This window comes from Podarcis bocagei (genome assembly GCF_964188305.1).
Source record: "Podarcis bocagei genome assembly, chromosome: 1".
NCBI lineage: Eukaryota > Metazoa > Chordata > Lepidosauria > Squamata > Lacertidae > Podarcis > Podarcis bocagei.
The window spans coordinates 121,858,847-121,878,291 of NC_138125.1; the positions used below are offsets into that span (position 1 = coordinate 121,858,847).

Consider the following 19,445-nt stretch of genomic DNA (forward strand, 5'->3'; position numbering starts at 1 on the left):
ATAGTACATCTGGTAACTGCTCAGCTGCGAATACCCAGGTCTTAAAAGAGCAACAGCATGGAAAGTGTGCAATGCCCATCTAGCCATAGCAGCAATGTAAGGTGATGAATAGGTCCACCATGATGTGCTGCAATGTATTACCTACCCATTTTAGCTCCCAACTATCTATTATTATTTGATCCAATGGGAGCTGGTAAATCCTTCAAAATGACAGGTGGCTGAGCTGCCTCATGTGATGTTCTGTTTCAGTGCTGAGTAGCATCATACGTGTTGACAGTGGCTGATTTCAGCCTAGGGATTCTGGCATGCTCTGCTGTCATTGCACTGTGTCCCCATATGCCATAATATCCAGGACAAGGCACATGAGACTACTGCCATCTCACCAGACCAGGTCTGGGTCTGCTTATTACTTGACTAGACCTCCCGAGAACCACGTATATACCACCGTGGGTTCCACGATGGAAGAAAGCAGGTTATAAATTAAAAAAGTAACAAATACTGGAGCAGAGTATGGTGGCTGTTGCCCCTTTTCCAACACCTACTCTGTGATAAAAAGTAGTTTCCAGCTCAAAAATTACTTTTGTTTCCTTGCTCCACTGCTCTTTATAAAGAGTTGTAAAAGTGCATAGGACAGTCTACTCAGGCTAAGTTCAGGGCATAGGAACATCATTTTGCCCCATTCTTTCCTGAACAAGATTCCCAAGGAAGAACTTTGAACAACTGGCTTTTAAAAGTTGATGCCCAGACTAACTGCAAGCCAGCCTTTACCTGAGCCAGGCTGTAAAGGGGTCAGGGCACCCCAAGGGAACCCCTGAGATTACACTCCAGCCAGAGTTCTTTCATAATGCACCCAAACTGGACTCATTCTCCCAACTCTAGCTTCTTTGTGCTTATCATTGGGACATCAGAAACAAAAATGAAAACGAGTCCAAACAGTAAGGTAAAAGTAAAGGGACCCCTGCCCATTAGGTCCAGTTGTGACCAACTTTGGGGTTGCGGCGCTCATCTCGCTTTATTGGCTGAGGGAGCCGGCATACAGCTTCCAGGTCATGTGGCCAGCATGACAAAGCTGCTTCTGGCGAACCAGAGCAGCGCACGGAAATGCCGTTTACCTTCCCACCGGAGCGGTACCTATTTATCTACTCGCACTTTGATGTGCTTTCAAACTGCTAGGTTGGCAGGAGCAGGGAGCGAGCAATGGGAGCTCACCCCGTTGCGGGGATTCGACCTTTTGATCAGCAAGTCCTAGGCTCTGTGGTTTAACCCACAGCGCCACCCACGTCCAAAAGGTAGCTCGTATCTAATGGCACAGTCCTCTTCTGAATGCATCACCTTAAGTATGATTAAGATCAAAGCTTCACCAAGAAGTGTGGGGTAGCCTGACTCACTACAGAAACCCTCAGCTGCTTCCTGGAAGCTGCTGGTGTAACTGCTTCATGACCCCACACTGGTCTCCTGGCCAGTTCACCTGCTATTCAGCGCCAGAACTTGCTTGCGAAACTTTGCTGACTCTGCTGGACAGCTCCCCTGTGAGATTTAAAACACTCACACACCCCTTCTTGAAAATTACATGTAAGTGGGCCTGAGAAAAACTCATACTCACAAATGAATGGGGGAAGATTACATTTGATACCTTTATCGGAAAAGACCTGGAAACCGGAGACTCCCCTTGCCCGATGAGTTATCAGAAGGGCAGCCAGGTATTAATGATCCCTAGAAACCAAATTCTCCCCCTTTCCTTTATTTGCTTTTTGGCATTAAATGTCTTGGGGACATAAAGAAGAAAAACTGCAAATTCTGTGTCATTTATGCCCTCATTTACCTAATGATATCGTTCCCCCGAGATACACGCCACTTGCATTTCATCAAGTGAAAGCGATTACGACTTTTCAAATGTGCTTGTCTGCGCTGTCTACACCCAAAACTACAAAAATGCCCATCTGAGTGACAAACGGAACTGCCAACAGTCGGCCTACTGTAAGCAACAAGGCAAGATTCACTTCAAAAGGAAGGGCTGTGTGTGTGTGTGTGTGTGTGTGTGTGTGTGAGTGAGTGAGTGAGTGAGAGAGAGAGAGAGAGAGAGAGAGAGAGAGATATTCAGGCCCCATGCACAGGAAAGCACAGGTTTGCAGTCTGATCCTATAGGGAAGCCGTATTGCCATGGTGGACGGGTTTCCTTAGTCTGACAGGTAGGGCGGTGGGGTGGGGAGCCAAATTCACAGACAAATTTGAAAAGCCTGCTTCTTGCATATATTCAAGTTAAGCTGCAGGAGGGAAGCAGTGCATTTTTAAAGCATTTGCCACTGCTGCTTTTGATATGCTTCATAATATGCCCAGATATATAGGCATTCCTGGAAAATAACGTAGTCAGAAATATAAAGGGGGGGGGGACCTTATACCCTCCTCCTCTCTCTGTAGTGCTCCTGTCAGAAGCCAGTCCCTCTGAGTTCAGAAGGAATTGCTCTCAGGAAAATGTGCCAGCTAGGATCACAACCAGGGCCAGCCGACCTATGAGGCAAGGTGAAGTGACCGCCTCGGGTGGCAAGATCTACAGGGGCAGCAGATCCAGTCTCCAAGGAATGCACTGCCCACTGCCCCAGTATACCCATTGGAAGTTGGATCTGCTGCCTCCTTGGCAGCCCCCTGCCCAATACCACCTCCACGGTGGCTTTTTGGAGAATAGACCAGGCATTGCTGGTCTCCTCCCACCCTTGTTCCTGATGTAGATCTTTATTTCTCCCTTGCGGTTTACCCCAGGGACCAAAATGTCTTGGGCTGACCCTGATCACAGCCACTGCATGTTTATCAAAGTCCACACGTGTTCAGAAACAACTGTTTGGTCCAGACCACCTCTCTCCAGCTAACTCGCACCCCAATCGTTAACATCTTTCTTGGGAATAGGCCTCATGGAAACCAGGAAGAAAGGCATCAAAATTAAGTTCACTCAGTATGAGAGCACAAGACTCTTTTTCTTTCCTTTTTGGAAGTATGTGGGATAAGAGAAGTGTTTTTCCTTTTCTTTTCTTTTTTGACATTTATATTTGGGCATTTCTTCCATGATGGAACTGAAGGTGGTATATACCGTATTTTTCGCTCCATAAGACGCACATAGTTTTTAGAGGAGGAAAACAAGAAAAAAAAATATTCTAAACGAAACAGTGGATGTATGATTTTTGTGGTTCATGCTGTGGCCACAGACATGATATGTGATTTGACGGTGAGTTTGGGGTAGCCCAATGCAAAAATCCTGAGAATCCATATGGAGCCATGCCATTGCGGCCCCACGAAACAGTGGATGCGTGATTTTTTGATGCAGACTATAGCCATGGACATGCTATGTGATCTGATGGTGACTTTGGGGTGACCCAGTGCAAAAATCCTGAGGATCGATGTGCTTTTACCTCCCCCCTCCCAGGCAGCCTCCTTTATATCTAGAGTCCCTTATCCCTCCCGATCGCTTGCCGATCAGCTGCTCAGCGGTTTTGTTTCAACACCCCCTTCCCTTTTTCTAATAATAAAAAAAGGCATGATCTGCTTTTCGCCCCTGGGCAATTTGGCTCCAGGGACCACGCATTCACTCCATAAGACACACAGACATTTCCCCTTACTTTTTAGGAGGAAAAAAGTGTGTTATGGAGCAAAAAATACGGTATTTGGCTCCCCGGTGGTCTCTCATCTGGGCACTAGCCAGACCCAGATGCTCTTGGTTTCAGCCAGGGTGCCACAACTTGTGTGCCTTCAGACTCTGGCCTGGCAGAAGCCCTTGCCCACATACCCCTCACTTCTGGACAGAGCTCCAGGGCATTCTCTCACCTGTCCTGACTCCGTATTTCAGTGTGTCCCTGCAGTCCACCAGGATCTGCTCGAGTGACTCTGGGTTGTCAGACAGCTCAAGGTTGAAGCCTTCCATGCCCTCCAGGAGCTGGTGTGGGTGGTGGAAGTCCAGGACTTTGGTGGACCTGTCAAAGGTCTTCCTCACATATGTCAGGAGAATGTCCACCACCTCCAGGAGGAATTGCACCGTCTGCTCCTCACCATTCTTAGCTGGTAGCAGATCTGAGGAAGGGACCGATAAAACAACAACAGCCATGTTAAGGGAGGTCAACAAGAGGGTGTGCGATATCTCCCCACCCCTCATGTCATCCTCTTTTGCCAAGCTACTCCTAAGTGCATGTTTATTGACTGAGTACAATTATACCCTGGTTTTCCTTCAAGAAGCTCAAGGAAGTACACAGACTCTCAACAAGTCACCCGCACTATCTTCACAACAACCCTGTGAGAAAGGTTAGACCGAGAGATGGAATGAGTGGACCCATGTTGCACCTCAAGCTTTTTGACCAAGTGGGACTTTGAATCTCCCCAGTGGCCAACACTCTTTTTATCATGTTTTTTAAATTAATTTTTGGATCAGCAAAACTATACAACTAACAAGAAACAGTGCAACATGTTGCTGACCGACCCTCTTAAATGCTACACCACACCGACTGCCTTCTGCTACACACTGGTTAATCCAGAATAGCTACCACAAGTATATCAGTACCCAAATTTAAGACCACTAAAACCCTTTGCCATCTCTGTGCTCAAGAACAGGGTAGCTAAACAGGAAAATGGATGGAATTTCTGCATTCTTTCAATGCATGCTTTGGGGATATGTGGATATTCTGATCCGTGTTAGTACACACACATGTAAAAACAGGATGTGGTGCTCTGGATTATTCCCTCCCCCCCCCGAAAGCAAGAGTGTCCTTGTCTCCATACTCACATCACTGCATCTAGGTAAGGTAAGGTAAAGGTAAAGGGACCCCTGACCATTAGGTCCAGTCGTGACAGACTCTGGGGTTGCGGCGCTCATCTTGCTTTATTGGCCGAGGGAGCTGGCGTACAGCTTCCGGGTCATGTGGCCAGCATGACTAAGTCGCTTCTGGTGAACCAGAGCAGCGCACGGAAACGCTGTTTACCTTCCCGCTGGAGTGGTCCCTATTTATCTACTTGCACTTTGACGTGCTTTCGAACTGCTAGGTTGGCAGGAGCAGGGACCGAGCAATTCGAACCGCTGACCTTCCGATCAGCAAGTCCTAGGCTCTGTGGTTTAACCCACAGTGCCACCCGCGTCCCTCTCTAGGTAAGGTATCTCAACCTATTTAGAGCCAGGGCTCACTTAATCCCAGGGTTGTAGGTTCAAGCCCCCACGTTGAGTGAAATCTTCCTGCATTGCAGAGAGTTGGACTAGGTGCCCTCATGGTCCCTTCCAACTCTACAATTCTGGGGTTCTAGGAAGCTGCTCTATATTAAGTCAGACCATTGGTCCAACTAACACCAGTATTGTGGGCACTGACTGGCAGCGGTTTTGCAAAAGAACGAGAGAAATTAACTTGCTGGATTTTTGCCTGTCACACAACTGTTAAAGGCACTAGATCCCTAGTTGAAAAGCAGTTGGCACACCTGTCTCAAGCCCCTCCCTCCCCAGGCAGGTAGCCCTTTAACTGGAGAAATGCAAGAAGGGTAGGGAAGAAAAGAATTCCATCTCAATTCTCAGAAAGGCTGGTGCACCCTGATTTAATGGTTGTTGTTTTTAGCCAAAAAAAAAAGTGTAGTGTGAACCAAAACACACACAACTCTGCCTGCTTTATATGACCTGGGACTATGAAGAACTATGCAAAACAACACTTCGTGGCATCTTAAAAACTAACAGATTTACTATGGCATAAAATTTCATGAACTAACCAGAGCCTGCTTGGTCAGAGACATGAAGTGTTATCCTCAGTCTGTCAGATTATATTATATATTATATTATCCGGTGGGGAGGTGGCGACGGAGAATGATGAGGCCACTTGCTGAATTTCTGCTTCTAAGCAAGCTATTAAAAATACAGGGACCCGGTCAGAGTAGTTACACAGGCTGTTGCTCCTGTTGAACTCTGGCCCCACTGTTGTCAATATTTCCTTCCATACTCAAGAACAGAACAAAGATAACATGTGCCTGATGGTAGAGATTGAAGCCCACAAAACCTTGTGTTGTGACAAATCTAATAGTCCTCAAGGTGCTTCAGGCCTCCTTTTTGTTTTGCGACAACAAACTAACACAATTGTCTCTCTGAAGAGCAAGTGTCTTCGAGCATGTACAGAGTGCCTTTCCTGCATCACTGGGCAACTATAAACTATCCCCTTGTGTGTTGGTGGTTTGGGGGCAAGGCTTACTTCCAGGAAGGTCTGTGTCTCTCAATGTTAGAAATTACTGAGCTCTTTCTATCTCAATCTCCCCACCCCACCCCAAAAACACACTCATTCAAATACATTTATCTTACATTTGGGGTGCATTAACAGCTTGCTATATGTTTTATATCTTTGGAAACCATCCACAAGCATGAATATAACTAGCTTTAGTGCATTTTTGCTTATATATAGTAGTTGAAGGCTCCTACTGTGTGGATTCAGATCTGTTGATTGCAGTGTGTGTGTGTGTGTGTGTTTCTGAAATTCATAAATTTAACTCCACATGGCAAGCGATCTGAAACAGTCTTGAATAATTAAATGTCTACACCTTTTCAGTATACATGTAGAATCATGACTGTGGTCTTTCAGCAGCATCTGACCTACCTAAATGGTAGTTATTGTGGGAAGCAGCTTCTTGAACACCGAAAGCACATTGCCTGCTGCAGTCAGAGGCTACAGTATGACTGGCTGAGTTTGCCATTTTATAAGTTCCTAGGGCCCCAATAAAGGGAGAGGAGTACAGGAGAAGTGGATTGGAGGTAAAGATAAAGGTAAAAGAACCCCTGACCGTTAGGTCCAGTCGCAGATGACTCTGGGGTTGTGGCACTCAACTCACTTTATTGGCCGAGGGAGCCAGCATACAGCTTTTGGGTCATGTGGCCAGCATGACTAAGCCGCTTCTGACGAACCAGAGCAGCGCACAGAAATGCTGTTTACCTTCCCGCCAGAGTGGTACCTATTTATCTACTTGCACTTTGATGTGCTTTCGAACTGCTAGGTTGGCAGGAACTGGGACCGAGTGGCTCAAAAGGCCACCTCCAGCCCTTGATTTTACATGCTGCTCTGTAGGAGCTCTCCTTGGTGCTGAATTTGAATTCAGCTTCGTCAAACCCTGAGCTACACAGTCTGCATGCATGACTCAAAGCCTGAAACGCCTGAAAAAGATAGGAATGCCTCTGCTTTTGTACAAAGTGTGTTTCCTTTCACTTCTATGGAGTCATCACAGTACTACTGTCTCGTCTCAGCTTAAATGGGGGCTGCTAGCTAAGACCCCTGCTGCACCAGAATTAAAGCCTTCCTAGACTGGCAGATGAAGATGATGGATTTTTCAGAGCTAGCTGACCTGACTGGAAGAGTCCGTGACCAGAAGGAGGAGGATTACCAGGAAGAATGGAAAAAAATTAGTTAAATATGTTAAGTTAAATTAATTGGAGATGCTTGCAAATAATAGATAGGCTTAGGATTTAAACAGGTGATGTGTTGAATTAATATGTTTAATGCTGAATTGGAATGAAAGAAAGATGTTAAGTGATTAAGTTAATTTTAGAAGAATATTGGTTTTGGAAAACCGTCAAAATGATATACATTGAAATTCAACCAGGGGGACACGAGGAAGTCACTTAACAATGTTACTAAGTTTGGTTTTAATACGGTTGAGATTTATGTTTGTTTGTTTGTTTAATTTTTTTTGGAAAATTAATAAATAAAATTGGGGGGGGGGAGAATTAAAGCTTTCCTAGCCTAGTGTGCTGTTACCAGCAGAAGTCTGACCAGGCAAGTGCCCCTGGAAGCCCATATAAGCAAGTCATGAATGCAACACTTCCCACACACTGTGTACCCTACCCCAGCAACTGCTGTTAATGTCTCTGCACATGGAAGCTTCATATAGCTATGGTGGCTGACAAGCCATGAATTTTGTCCAAATCCCCACTATTATAACGCCATCTAAAGCTGCTACGCTAACCCCACTTACTTGGGAGTAAGCCCCCTTGAGTTCAATGCAACTCACTTCTTGAGTGGACTCTAATACATTAATATACTTGGGATAGATAAAGACTCCCTTTTGCCTGTATTGGTGATTCTCCTGTCAATCAGCTCCAGTGGACGACTCCCATTTTAAGTTGTGTGAGAAAGCGTGTGTGTGTTGGGTGAGGGGACACTTCTCTTTCTTCACTCTGTGCATAATTTCCCCATCAGCACAATCCCAACCATGTCTACTCAGAAGCAATCCTACTGAAATCAACGGGGTTTACTCGCTGGAAAGTGGAGTTAGGATTGCAGCCTTTGACCTCTATGGACCATCTCTCTCCTCCCACCTGCCCCCCCCTCAAATATTAGGGAAGGGCCATAATTCAGTGGTGGGGCATCTACTTTGTATGCAGAAGGTCTCAAACTCACCCAGCCCAGCATTCTCCAGGTAGGGTGGGAAATATCCCCTTTCTGAGATCAAGGCCAGACAGGGCAATCAATCACTGAGCTACCAATGGACCAATGATTCTCTTAAGCAATGTGCCTGTATCTTTAGGAGAAGGGCTATAGGTTGAGAACTGCTTTGCATTAAGAAAGTCTCATGTTCAGTCCTCAGCATCTTCAGGCTGAAACTCTGAAGAGCCTCTGCTAGTTCAGTGCAAGAAGCACTGAACTAGATGGACCAATGGTATGACTCAAGATCAGACAACTCAACGCTTCCCCTTTTCTTTTGGGAAAGGAGCCCCTGTTAGTGGGAATGTGTCCTACCTGGGAAAGAAGAAGAATTAGCAGCAGCAAGAAGAAGAAAAAGAAGGATTTACTTACCCCGGGCGTAGAGGTTTGAGAAGTCCGTCTCGGTCCTCCGGAACCGGGTTTCCTTCTCGCTGTTCTCGCAGGCCAGCAGGTTCTTGGAAGATTGCCTTTCCTTGAGCGCGCTCACCAGCCGGCTCTTGTCTTCCAGGCTGTTGTTCCTTTGCAAGAACCCTAAATCGTTATTACAAGGCGGACAGGTCAGAGGAGGCTTGATCTCGCTTCCCAACATCTTGGCTTAGCAAAAGAACCACCGAGCCGCTCAGGAGAGTTAGCAGCGAGGGGAGAACGAAGGAGACCCTCCGTGCTGCTGATAACCCCACCCAGCAAAGCACCTAGCCACACCTGCTCCTCCCACCCCCCCAAACTGGTTCCTGCTTTGCCAGACCCCACCGCCCGTTCCCGCAGTGGGGCTGGTTCTAGAGGATCTCCCCTAGCGAGGTCGGAGAGGGAGAGTATTTATGGGGAGAGACAACTCGCCCCGAGGAAGGAGCGCTCAAAGGACATCAGCTGCAAAAAGCCAGTCAGGCAAGAAAAAAGGACGGGGTGCGAGGGGGGGGGGGAGACCGCGCGCGCAATTTTTCGTCATTTAGGGCAATGGCAAAGCCTTGTTAAATCGATCGGACAGATGCCACTCCTCCAAAAGAGAGACAGGAAGGGAAAGATCAGGACGGAGTCAATGGCATCCTGGCAAGGGGTTCCAACTTTCCTTCCCCAGCGGTGGAAGTTTTGTGGACTTCAGGCTTCCCGACTGACTGGGCTGTGATAGGGGCCATGGGCGGCCATCGAAGCCAAGCAAACTAAGAGGGGGTTTGTTTTTCGGAATACCAAAAAAGTAGCCTCAGCAGAATCTGGGAAACGCACACCCTCGCCGCTGCTTTTAAGCCTCTCTGGTTTCATAGTCAGTCCTGGAACACACAGCAGGACGTGAACTTCACAGTTTTCGGAAATGATTCCCACTGCAGTCATACAGGGGTCTGTACGCCCTAAGCGCGGAATCCCGAACTCCCTTGGAAGGTATGGCCTGCATTCTGGCTTTTACTTATCCAGGGTACACCACTATCAGTGAAACCGACCCCATATGAACCACCTTGGACCCTGTGATCCTCATCTGAAGCTTTTGTGTGCTCCCTCCACGAGAGGCAGGGAGGGTGGCAACAGGAGAACAGGGCCTTTTCTGCAGTGGCTCCCCTTTTGTAGAATGCTCTCCCTAGGGCGGCTCGCCTGGCGCCTTCATTATTCACCTTTAGGCGCCCGGGGAAAACGCTCCTCTTTAACCAAACCTTTGGCTGATTAAACAGTCTATGGCCTTTTAAAGGCGTTTGTGGGAGGGTGTGTGGGGGAGGGTTTGCTTTTATTTGGTCTTATTGTTATGCATTTTGTGTTCTGGTTTCCTAATTTTATGTGGTGAACCGCCCTGTGACCTTGGGATGAAGGGCATATACAAATTTAATAAATAATAACAACAACTACTACTCCTGGAAGGTGGAGGAGTGTGTGGCGGTGCTCGTTTTCCAAACCCAAAAACGCAGAACTGCGAAAGGTTCAGACACACCGCTGGCAACGGTTGTTCTTATTTAGAAGCCAGTTGCATTGATGTCAAAGGCCGATCAGCAGCGCTGTTCAAATCGATAGCATTCAACCTACGGGAGAGATATTGCGGAGGTGTCTATCGGACGGTTTAACAGTAAAGGGCCGCCTCATTCTCTAAGTGTCTCTAAGACCCACTTTTCTGAATAAAGCTTTACTTCCATGTTAAGCTGCCACCCTAACCCCATTTACCCGAGAGTTGCCGACAAAGGTCCGTATAGTTAAAGCCATGGTTTTCCCAGTAGTGATGTATGGAAGTGAGAGCTGGACCATAAAGAAGGCTGATCGCCGAAGAATTGGTGCTTTTGAATTATGGTGCTGGAGGAGACTCTCGAGAGTCCCATGGACTGCAAGAAGACCTAACCTCTCCTTTCTGAAGGAATCAGCCCTGAGTGCTCACTGGAAGGACAGATCCTGAAGCTGAGGCTCCAATACTTTGGCCACCTCATGAGAAGAGAAGACTCCCTGGAAAAGACCCTGATGTTGGGAAAGATGGAGGGCACAAGGAGAAGGGGACGACAGAGGACGAGATGGTTGGACAGTGTTCTCGAAGCTACCAGCATGAGTTTGACCAAACTGCGGGAGGCAGTGGAAGACAGGAGTGCCTGGCGTGCTCTGGTCCATGGGGTCACGAAGAGTCGGACATGACTAAACGACTAAACAGCAACAAAAAGCCCCATTGAATTCTGTAGCATTTCTTCCTTCAGGGCAGACACGGTTAGGATCGCAGCCTTAGCATAACAAAGGAGAGCAGCCTCACTGAGATTTCTTCTTCCTTGTGGCTGGAGACATCGATTTAGGGGAAAGGTCCGTGACCCCCCAAAGCGGAGGAAAATGAGCGTGCGTGTGGGAAGCTCAATCCTCATCAAATGTGCTCTGAAACTGAAATGAGTGCGGCGCTTAGTACTGCGCACGCTTTGCCAGGGAGCGAGATTGGACTAATTTCTAAGCCAACAGGCACATAGGACCAGACTTTAGGATGTGGCTCCCCATCAGGAAATCTAGTTCGGCGCTCGCGCTCTGAAATCCACGGCGAATGCGCGTCCGTCGGTCCCCGGCGGCTGCTGATTAATCGGTCAAAGCTTCCCGGCTCCAGTCAGACTCTACCCCAGCTTTCCGGGTTTGCTTTTCGTTGCCATGGGAACAGATGCCCTATTATGCCTGGCTTCAATAGGACCACCTCGGAGGCTAATCTATATGTTGGAGGGCTGCGCTCGCTTCACATCCTCCGAAAGAGAATTATTTCCTTCGTGGGAAGGGGTGGGGGTAGGGGGCGTGAATGAATGCGTCCCCCCCCCCCGCATCAGTTCGTCAGTATTAAGCTCGCAACGCACATAACTGCGATAGATTTCAACGCAAACGAATTCAAAATAAAAGGAGAACGACCTCTACTCTTGTTTTTATATAACCTTTTTTTAAAAAGAGACTTTCCGAACAGGATTCTCTCATCAGTTTGGTTACTTTTTTTTTTAATTAAGACATAAAAATAACTGTACTTCGTGTTTAAGGCTTCCAGTCTTCCTTCCAGAATGGAAGAATGGTATAAAGAGGTGGGGGATTTAGCTATTAATGATAAATTAACATGTGCCATTAAAGTAAAACGGGGAATATGCAGGAGATATGATTTTGAGGAGATATGGAGGGTTTTTGTAGAATTTGTAGTTAAAACGGAAAGGGGTCAAAATCATCGCAAGAAGTGTTGAAATTTTGGGAGGTTGGATAGTTGCAATGGAATGGTCTCCGGGGGTGGAGTGCACATTTTAATTCTTTTTTATTTATTATTATTCCTTTTTAAAAACTTTAATAATAATAATAATAATAATAATAATACGTAAAGGTTCCCAATCTATGCACACTTCTACCTACGATGAAGCCACTTTCAGAATAGTGCGATTTACTTCTGAGTAAACGTTCGTAGGCTGGCACTGTAAAAGGGGGATGGGGAAAGCTCCTCTGAGATTATAAATTAAGCCATAACGAAAGTTAGCTCCTATTCAGAAACGTTTTAGGTGCAAAGAAACCCGATGGAGGAGCAGGACACCCCACTCCTGGGAAACGTTTAATCCGAAGCAAATCCCACTCGTGAGTGCAGAATGGGTCGCCCTGAGCCTGCAGCTCAGCGGCAGAGCCCCTGCTGTGCATGCAGAAGGTCATGGGTTCAAATCGCAGCATCTCCATGAAGGGGGTGGGAAAGAGCCTTTCCTGAAGTCCCAGAAAGCCGCAGCCAGCTCGTGCAGACAAGACAGAGGAGGTTAGATGTACCGATGCTGTAACACGCAATAGACACTAGCATTGTATGTTCCTGCCCAAACAAGGGTAGGGCTATTGAAAATAATGGGCGTTAGGTTAGTAGACTGCAGGGTCTACTCTGAGCATAACTAGCAACCATCTGGCCTGATTGGAACCAAGTGGTTGCCTTCTCTGCTGTTGCCTTCAGTGGGGAGCCCGTTGCACGGATCCCATAGCTTCCTTCGAAGAACTGCGTCTTCAGTCGAAGAGGAAGACGTGCGTGCAAGTGCCGGTGCGGGAGGGAGGGGAAGCCCCCCAAAGCAGTCGCTATTTCTGTCTTCTCCTGTCACTCTGACTCAGGCTCACGATTTTGGGACGCGCTTCCTTTTCTTCCGGCTCACTCACGCCCTCGCGGTTCCTTCCTCGTGATGACAGCCAGGCCTCCCCCTCCCCCCATTGCAAGGAGTTGCCCAAGGCAAAAGGTCCCGCTGACTTCAGTGGGAGGCAGGAGCGGGGGCGGGCGGCGGGTGGGGTTTACAGAAAGGCACGTGTCAGCGGGGGCTCCCTTTCAAGGCGAAAGCACACGGTGCCAAGAATAAACTTGGGAGGTGTCGCGTCTTCGCTAGAGCGCGCGCGCATCGGACCGAAGAGAGGAGGGAGCTTGCTTTTTTAAAAAAATAAAGTTTTCAGCCGAGGAAGGCTGCAAAACGTGACTCCCACTGACTCATCCGCCAGAGGTCCCCGCTTGTGACAGGCAAACTACCGCAATCTTAATTTTAGATTTCTACTCAAAAAGCGAGAGAGGAACGAATGCGCCGTATTTAGCAGCGATCGGGAAGCTACTGGTCCTCCCAATGTTTCTGGACTACAACTCCCATCCACCATGACCCATTTGGCATGCTGGCTGGAACCGATGGGAGGTGGAGTCCCATAAATTTCTGGAGGAGCCACAGCTCCCCTACCTCTTGCTCTAAAAGCGGTCAGGGAGGAATTCTCCCCACAAAGTGGCTGGGGAAACCCGGACAGATAAGCAGAGTAAGGATAAAATGATGCTAATACTAATAATAAAGCCCTGGCAAAGAGAGGCTCAAGATCACCCCGTGAGTGGGGAAATTGAACCTAAGTCTCCCCCTATTATTTATGTCTCTCCAAGTTCAGTTTAGGTTTTTTTGGTGCGTAAAGCGACAGGAAGGGGTCGCTGTTCTCCAGAGAATACGGTTCGATGAGTGCGCGCGCTTGATGCACTGGAGAGGACATCAGCCTTCTTCAATTCCAAAAGGCACTGAGCTTGCCAACAACTGAAAGAATGGTAACGGGGGTCCCTTGAGCTGAAGCCCCCACAAAGCGTGTTGGAATGGGGTTTGGACTTTCAGCAACGCGTGAGCAATGGCCTCGCGTGGTGGTGGCGGCTATAAAGAAGGTGGCGCTGTGGTCTAAATCACCGAGCCTTTTGGGCTTGCCTATCAGAAAGTTGAGGGTTTGGATCCCCGCAAGATGCTGAGCTCCCGCGGCTCTGTCCCAGCTCCTGCCAACCTAGCAGTTGGAAAGCACGCCAGTGCAAGTAGATAAATAGATACCGTTGCAGCAGGAAGGTAAAAGGCATTTCCGTGCGCTCTGGCTTCCCTCAAGGTGTTCTGTTGTACCAGAAACGGTTTAGTCACGCTGGCCACATGGACCAGAAAGCTGTCTGTGGACAAACGCAGCTCCCTCGCCTAAAAGCGAGATGAGCGCAGCAACCCCGTAGTCGCCTTTGACTGCGCTTAACCGTCCAGGGGTCCTTTACCCGATTACCTATAAAGAGCCGAGAATTCAGCCAAAGTCAAACACTCTCAGGTCACCAATGGACTCCAGGAATTAAAGGGGGCTTCACTTCGTTGGATCGTGGCCCTAAGAATTTAGTAGTCCCGTCGGTCTCCTTGAACAAGTGGCACAGATAACAGGAGCGTCCCTGTCTGCCGTATTGGAATTCTTCTATTTCTCCTTGGCGAGGCTTACTTGATAACCATCAACTGTACTAGTTGTGCTATTCCTTCCATCCTTCGGTGCATCCAGAAAGGAGGGCGGGAGTCCAACGCTGCTCATTTCCAGAAAAGTTAATTAAAACGAGATCTGGCGGGGCCTGTCTAGAGCCAGCCAGGGCTGGCCCTCCCCTTTCCTCCTCCCATTTAAAGATTTAATCAGTTATTCTTGTTTCAAAACCAAACCAAATTGAACTTCTGTGAGGATGATGTATCAGGAAATCTTCAGCTAATAAAGTTAACCAGGTTGCTGCATCCACGCGACGTTGAAGTAATAGGTACAAATTGGGCAATTATTTTACAGTAGATTGTCTCTCCCTTCCCTTCCCCACTCTCCTAGAAGGTAATTCGACTTGATCTGCCGCTACTGGGCACATAAAAGGAAGCCAATTATTTTCAGGGCAAGATTTAAAGGCCTTAGAGAAAATAGTATTAAACTACTGAGAGGCATAGTTATAGAAAAATGACAATTTGTGTGTGTGTGTGTGTGAGAGAGAGAGAGAGAGAGCGAGAGAGAGAGAGAGAGAGAGAGAGAGAGACTCTTTAAACACAGCTCATCCCATTCTGGATTCGAATATCGAAAACTATAAGGTGTTTATTTAAATAATAATACTGTTCTATGGTCAAAGGGAGGGCTATGAATTTTGACTACTAGACCAGTCTGTCTCCATTGGGACCACAGGACTGGGTTGCTCATAAGATAGAGCAAAAGCAGGAAGGAATAACAAAATACCAGCTCCACTGTAGCGCTCTCTGACAGACCGCCCCCCAGCTTAAGGTCTCCATGGACCACCTTTGAAAGCAAGCGACCCAACCTTCCGCAGCCTTTTCGTTTTCAACCTCGCTCTATTACAGTGGCCTTGAGGACTAGAAACAAGAGCGACTGCGTTCGATAGTCCGCCCACCCAAGAACCACCGCAGAAATTTTGTGAATGTTCTACTGAAGCCTCATTGGATAAATCCGAGCGCGGCTCACATTACATAAAGGAGAGCATAGCCAATTAGGAAAGGAGTCCTACTTCACTCTGATTGGCTAATGGGGAAGGGCGTTGGGTTCGCTTATTTCTAAAACAAGCAGCGTATTCCTTCCGGCTGCGAGTTGGGTCTAAGAGACAAAGGCGCACACAACAAAATACCGAAATGGAAGAATGGCAACAAAACGATTTGAATACTCGAATTAAATAATTATACCGGGAAAACAAGCACTGGGGGCAACAGAGAATAAATTACTGTCCACTCTGATTCGCCTCAGAATAGAGAAGTTTCCCTAGTCTTTCTGTACCTTTGAACAGAAATTGAATTTCCATTGTGCATCCTGAATGAATGCGAAACACCGAAACCGACCCAAGGGCACAAGCTTGGATGGTACTGAAAAGTTTAAAGAATCTAAACTTGCATAAAAGGAAAGAGTTTTGTGGGTCCTGCTTTCATAAATACTGTTCAGGTCGAAGGACTGCAATTTAACTGGTTTGCAAGTTAACGGATTTATTTATTCATTTATTAAACCAATGTTTCCACCACCTCAGGGGAAGTAGTGTGTGGCCTCTATGCTGCGTCCCGCTGGGAGTATTCTCTGCTTCGTTCCTAGTGGGTTTTCAAACCTAATCGCTCCTCTAAAACGCTTTCTATTAGTGTATAGCTTCTGGGATGCACTGTGGTAACTTTTGCGGTAGTTTAAAGATATTTATGGTTTCTACTGGGCTGAACAGAAGGGATATGTGTTGTGTGTTTCTTTTGTTTTCCTTGCTTTGGACACTTCCGAATAAGAACTCTTGTGTCCTTCGAGAACTTCCCTAACTAGGTGTCAGAGTGATGTACCAAGAGGGGAGGGGCGGTTCAAATCTCCTTGACGTCTTTAGGGGACAGGTGAGATATATAAAAATACAGTATGGCCTCATGTTCCCTGTTCTGTTCTGTTCTTTGGCACCATCGCGTTTGGCTAATTCTTCATCCTGCGCGCATTTACTTAGGAGTGATTTCCACGGGACGCAGCGCGACTTATTTCCCTGAATAAACATGCCTAGGTGCGGTCAGCATCGATCAAGCAGCACAAATCCTAAACCCGTTATATTTGGGGAAAATATATGTCTCTCTACTCAGGATGCAAGTTCCATTGAGTCACAGTTCCAGGTAAAGGATTGTAGCCACCTGAGTCACACTGAGTTGGCGGTCGCAGTCTTTGGTGAGAGGCCGCTTTATCCAGACTTCGCGTCCCTGGAAACTCCACGGGGAGAAATCGGAAAGTCCGCTGAAATCAAAAGAGCTTGCTTCGAAGTTGAGGCGAGGCCGCTTTGCATTTACTTATTTATGTGAATAAATATTTTCAGGGTGCGATCGCCCACGCCAGGGTTTGCAGGCGCTACAAGACAGTCCTTGCTTCAAGGCAAGGCAAGGGAGCAGCGCTGTCTGACAACACGTGCTTTCTCAGAAGTAAATCGAATTCTGTAGGATTTGATCTCAGTTCAGATCTCTGGGATCCTGAGATCTCTGGCCCCTCCCTCTTTTTGCAGACACCACAGGAGCTTGAGGAACCGGGACCCTCAAACACAGCTGCTAGTTCTCAGGGAGGCGATTATAATTCACTGCAGAGGTGAGGAACCAGCAGCCCTCCGAAAGTTGATGGACTCAAAAGCCCGTCAGGCAGTACGGTCAAGGGATGATGGGTGGATGTTAGGCTCCAGCAACAGGGAGCAGTGCAGCAAGTTTTCCAGGCCTGGTTTATATAATATCTCAAACGGAAAATCTTGTATCCACGGGTAGTGCGGGCGCCGGAAAAAGAAATGCGAATATTCCTGAGCTTAAATACAGTAATTTTCTCACATCTTCTGCCTTTCTGGTTAGACCGAGATACTCAGCATCACCTCCATAATAATTTATTCACGGCTGGCTTAACAAAATAATCTTCAGTTCGCTTTTTAGTTAGGTCTGCCTTTCGCGAAAGTTACTTCGGCTTTGCACAGACATCTGGGTGAGGTGCCTCAAGGCCGGCGAGACGCCTTCACAACTCTGGACAAAACGGGTGATTGGTCCCCTATAAGTCGGCACGTTTTTGCTCCAGGAAGCATCCGCCAGCCAGCCGCTTGCCTTGAGAGAGCATAATACTCGCTTTGATGGGCTGGCTAATTAACTGATCAATCGCGCAGGGTAATCGACTTGAAAGTCCTTAATGGCCCGGCAACCGGCGACGTTTGGAAGCTCCAGACGCAAGGAAGGGATTTACATACACACACACACACGATGGAAATTTGATTCCCAACTGTGAGAAATCAGACTCTTTTGAATTTAATATGGAAAGAAATAAAGTGGATCTAACTAATCTGCGCACACCTCACCCTGCCCTTTCCCCATGGGGAAGCCTGAAACCAACGAACAAATCTAACAGCGATCAAATGGCTGCAGTTTAAGGAGGTCCCGTTGTTTAAAATTTCTAAAGCAGCTTAGAAATGCATGTATTTTATTAAGTGGGAGGATGCAGGCGCGCTCAACCCCCCCGCTCCCAGCAAAAATAATAAAGAAACGCAGGCCACAAAACACTACCACCAAACGAGTCTTGGGACACCTTAAAGACTAACTGCTCTAAACCACCAGCTGGACTTTGCGGCTCAGTCCTAAACGTTCTATAAGCTGCAGGTCTAGATTTAAAGCCTTTAACAGCTCGACCGGTTTGGGGATCGCGCTGTTGCCCACCGTGCTGCATTGGCAACGGTTGTTGGGAGAGCGCGCAGTATTTCTAGCGGTCTGTATTTGTTTAGTGGCAGCAGAAGGGGTTGCCCCTCCATAAACCCCGGTAGTCTAGCAACCAGAGGCAGCGGCGCGTTACTTTATCAGTTCTGCTTGCCGAGCTAAATTAAAATGATGATGAAAAAACCCTCGGCGCTCCAGCCACTGAAGGGACCAGCAAGGAAACGGCCCATTAAGCCCAGATCAGGAGCTATTTATAGAAGAGGAAGAAGTTAATAGCAGTCCTTGCTTCGGCTCCAAGGCAACCTCTGCTGGGCTGGAAGGGTTAAAGCAACCTCGGCGCTGGTGCTTTTCAGACGCGCCTTAATTCCGGCTCCAAACTCCCGTGTGTTTCCTTCGTCTTTAAAATACACCACCACCCTTTGGCATGCTGAAATATTAGTGAAAAACGTGTGAGTGCGTGCTTGCGTGCATGTTTAAGAGCACACACGTGATTTGATGAAAGCGCTTCTCTCTCAGCCTGATCCTATGTTTGTTTACCCAGAAGCAAGTCCCTAACCCGAGCCTTACTCCCAAATAAGCGCGCAAAGGGCTTCTGTTGAAAGGCCGGGATCTTGTGCGTATTTTCCTGGGAGTAAACCCCATGGAGTTCAGTTTTCTTACGAGCAAGCGCACACAGGACCGGGCTATTGTTAAATGCATTTAAAACCTCCAAAAGCAAAACATGGACCAAGGTATGGCTGGGCTTAGGCGTCCCCGCCCTCCCCTTCTTTCCTAGGCGTTATAAAGAAATCTAAAGAGAGGCAGACAGTCTCGTTATCCGCAAATGAATCTCTTGCTGTAGCGGGTACAATCTGACGGCATATTATTTGCTCGCCTTCCTCCTCCCTTCACTTCAAGACACCCGAGCGCTGACTGGCTGCCAGCCTCCTATCTCCCGGACGCAGCAGCCTGACGAATGGCTCTTTAATAAGGCTCTCGTTAATCTTTCTCCCCCAGGAGATCCGTATTTTCTGGGCCGATAAGGTTGAAAAATTTCAGACAGTGAGATGTGGCAAAGCAGCCCCAACTCGCCGCCTGGCAAGCGCTCCCTTCCTCCTCCTGCTCGCTCTCGCCTTCGGTCGTGCGCCGCCGCCACACCCCCTTCCCCAGCCTT

General features: G+C 47.7%; 1 protein-coding gene across 4 annotated transcripts in view; it reads right to left on the reverse strand.

The window, feature by feature from the left end:
* Positions 1–19,445, reverse strand: part of GAD1 (glutamate decarboxylase 1) — a 63,486-nt gene that overhangs the window by 35,901 nt on the left and 8,140 nt on the right. For all 4 annotated transcript variants that reach the window (XM_081170497.1, XM_081170498.1, XM_081170500.1 and 1 more), the window contains exons 4-5: positions 8,787–8,945; positions 3,814–4,056 (exon numbers count right to left, since the gene is read on the reverse strand). In XM_081170497.1, the coding sequence (XP_081026623.1) occupies positions 3,814–4,056; positions 8,787–8,945 (402 nt within the window). The remainder of the gene's footprint in view (positions 1–3,813; positions 4,057–8,786; positions 8,946–19,445) is intronic.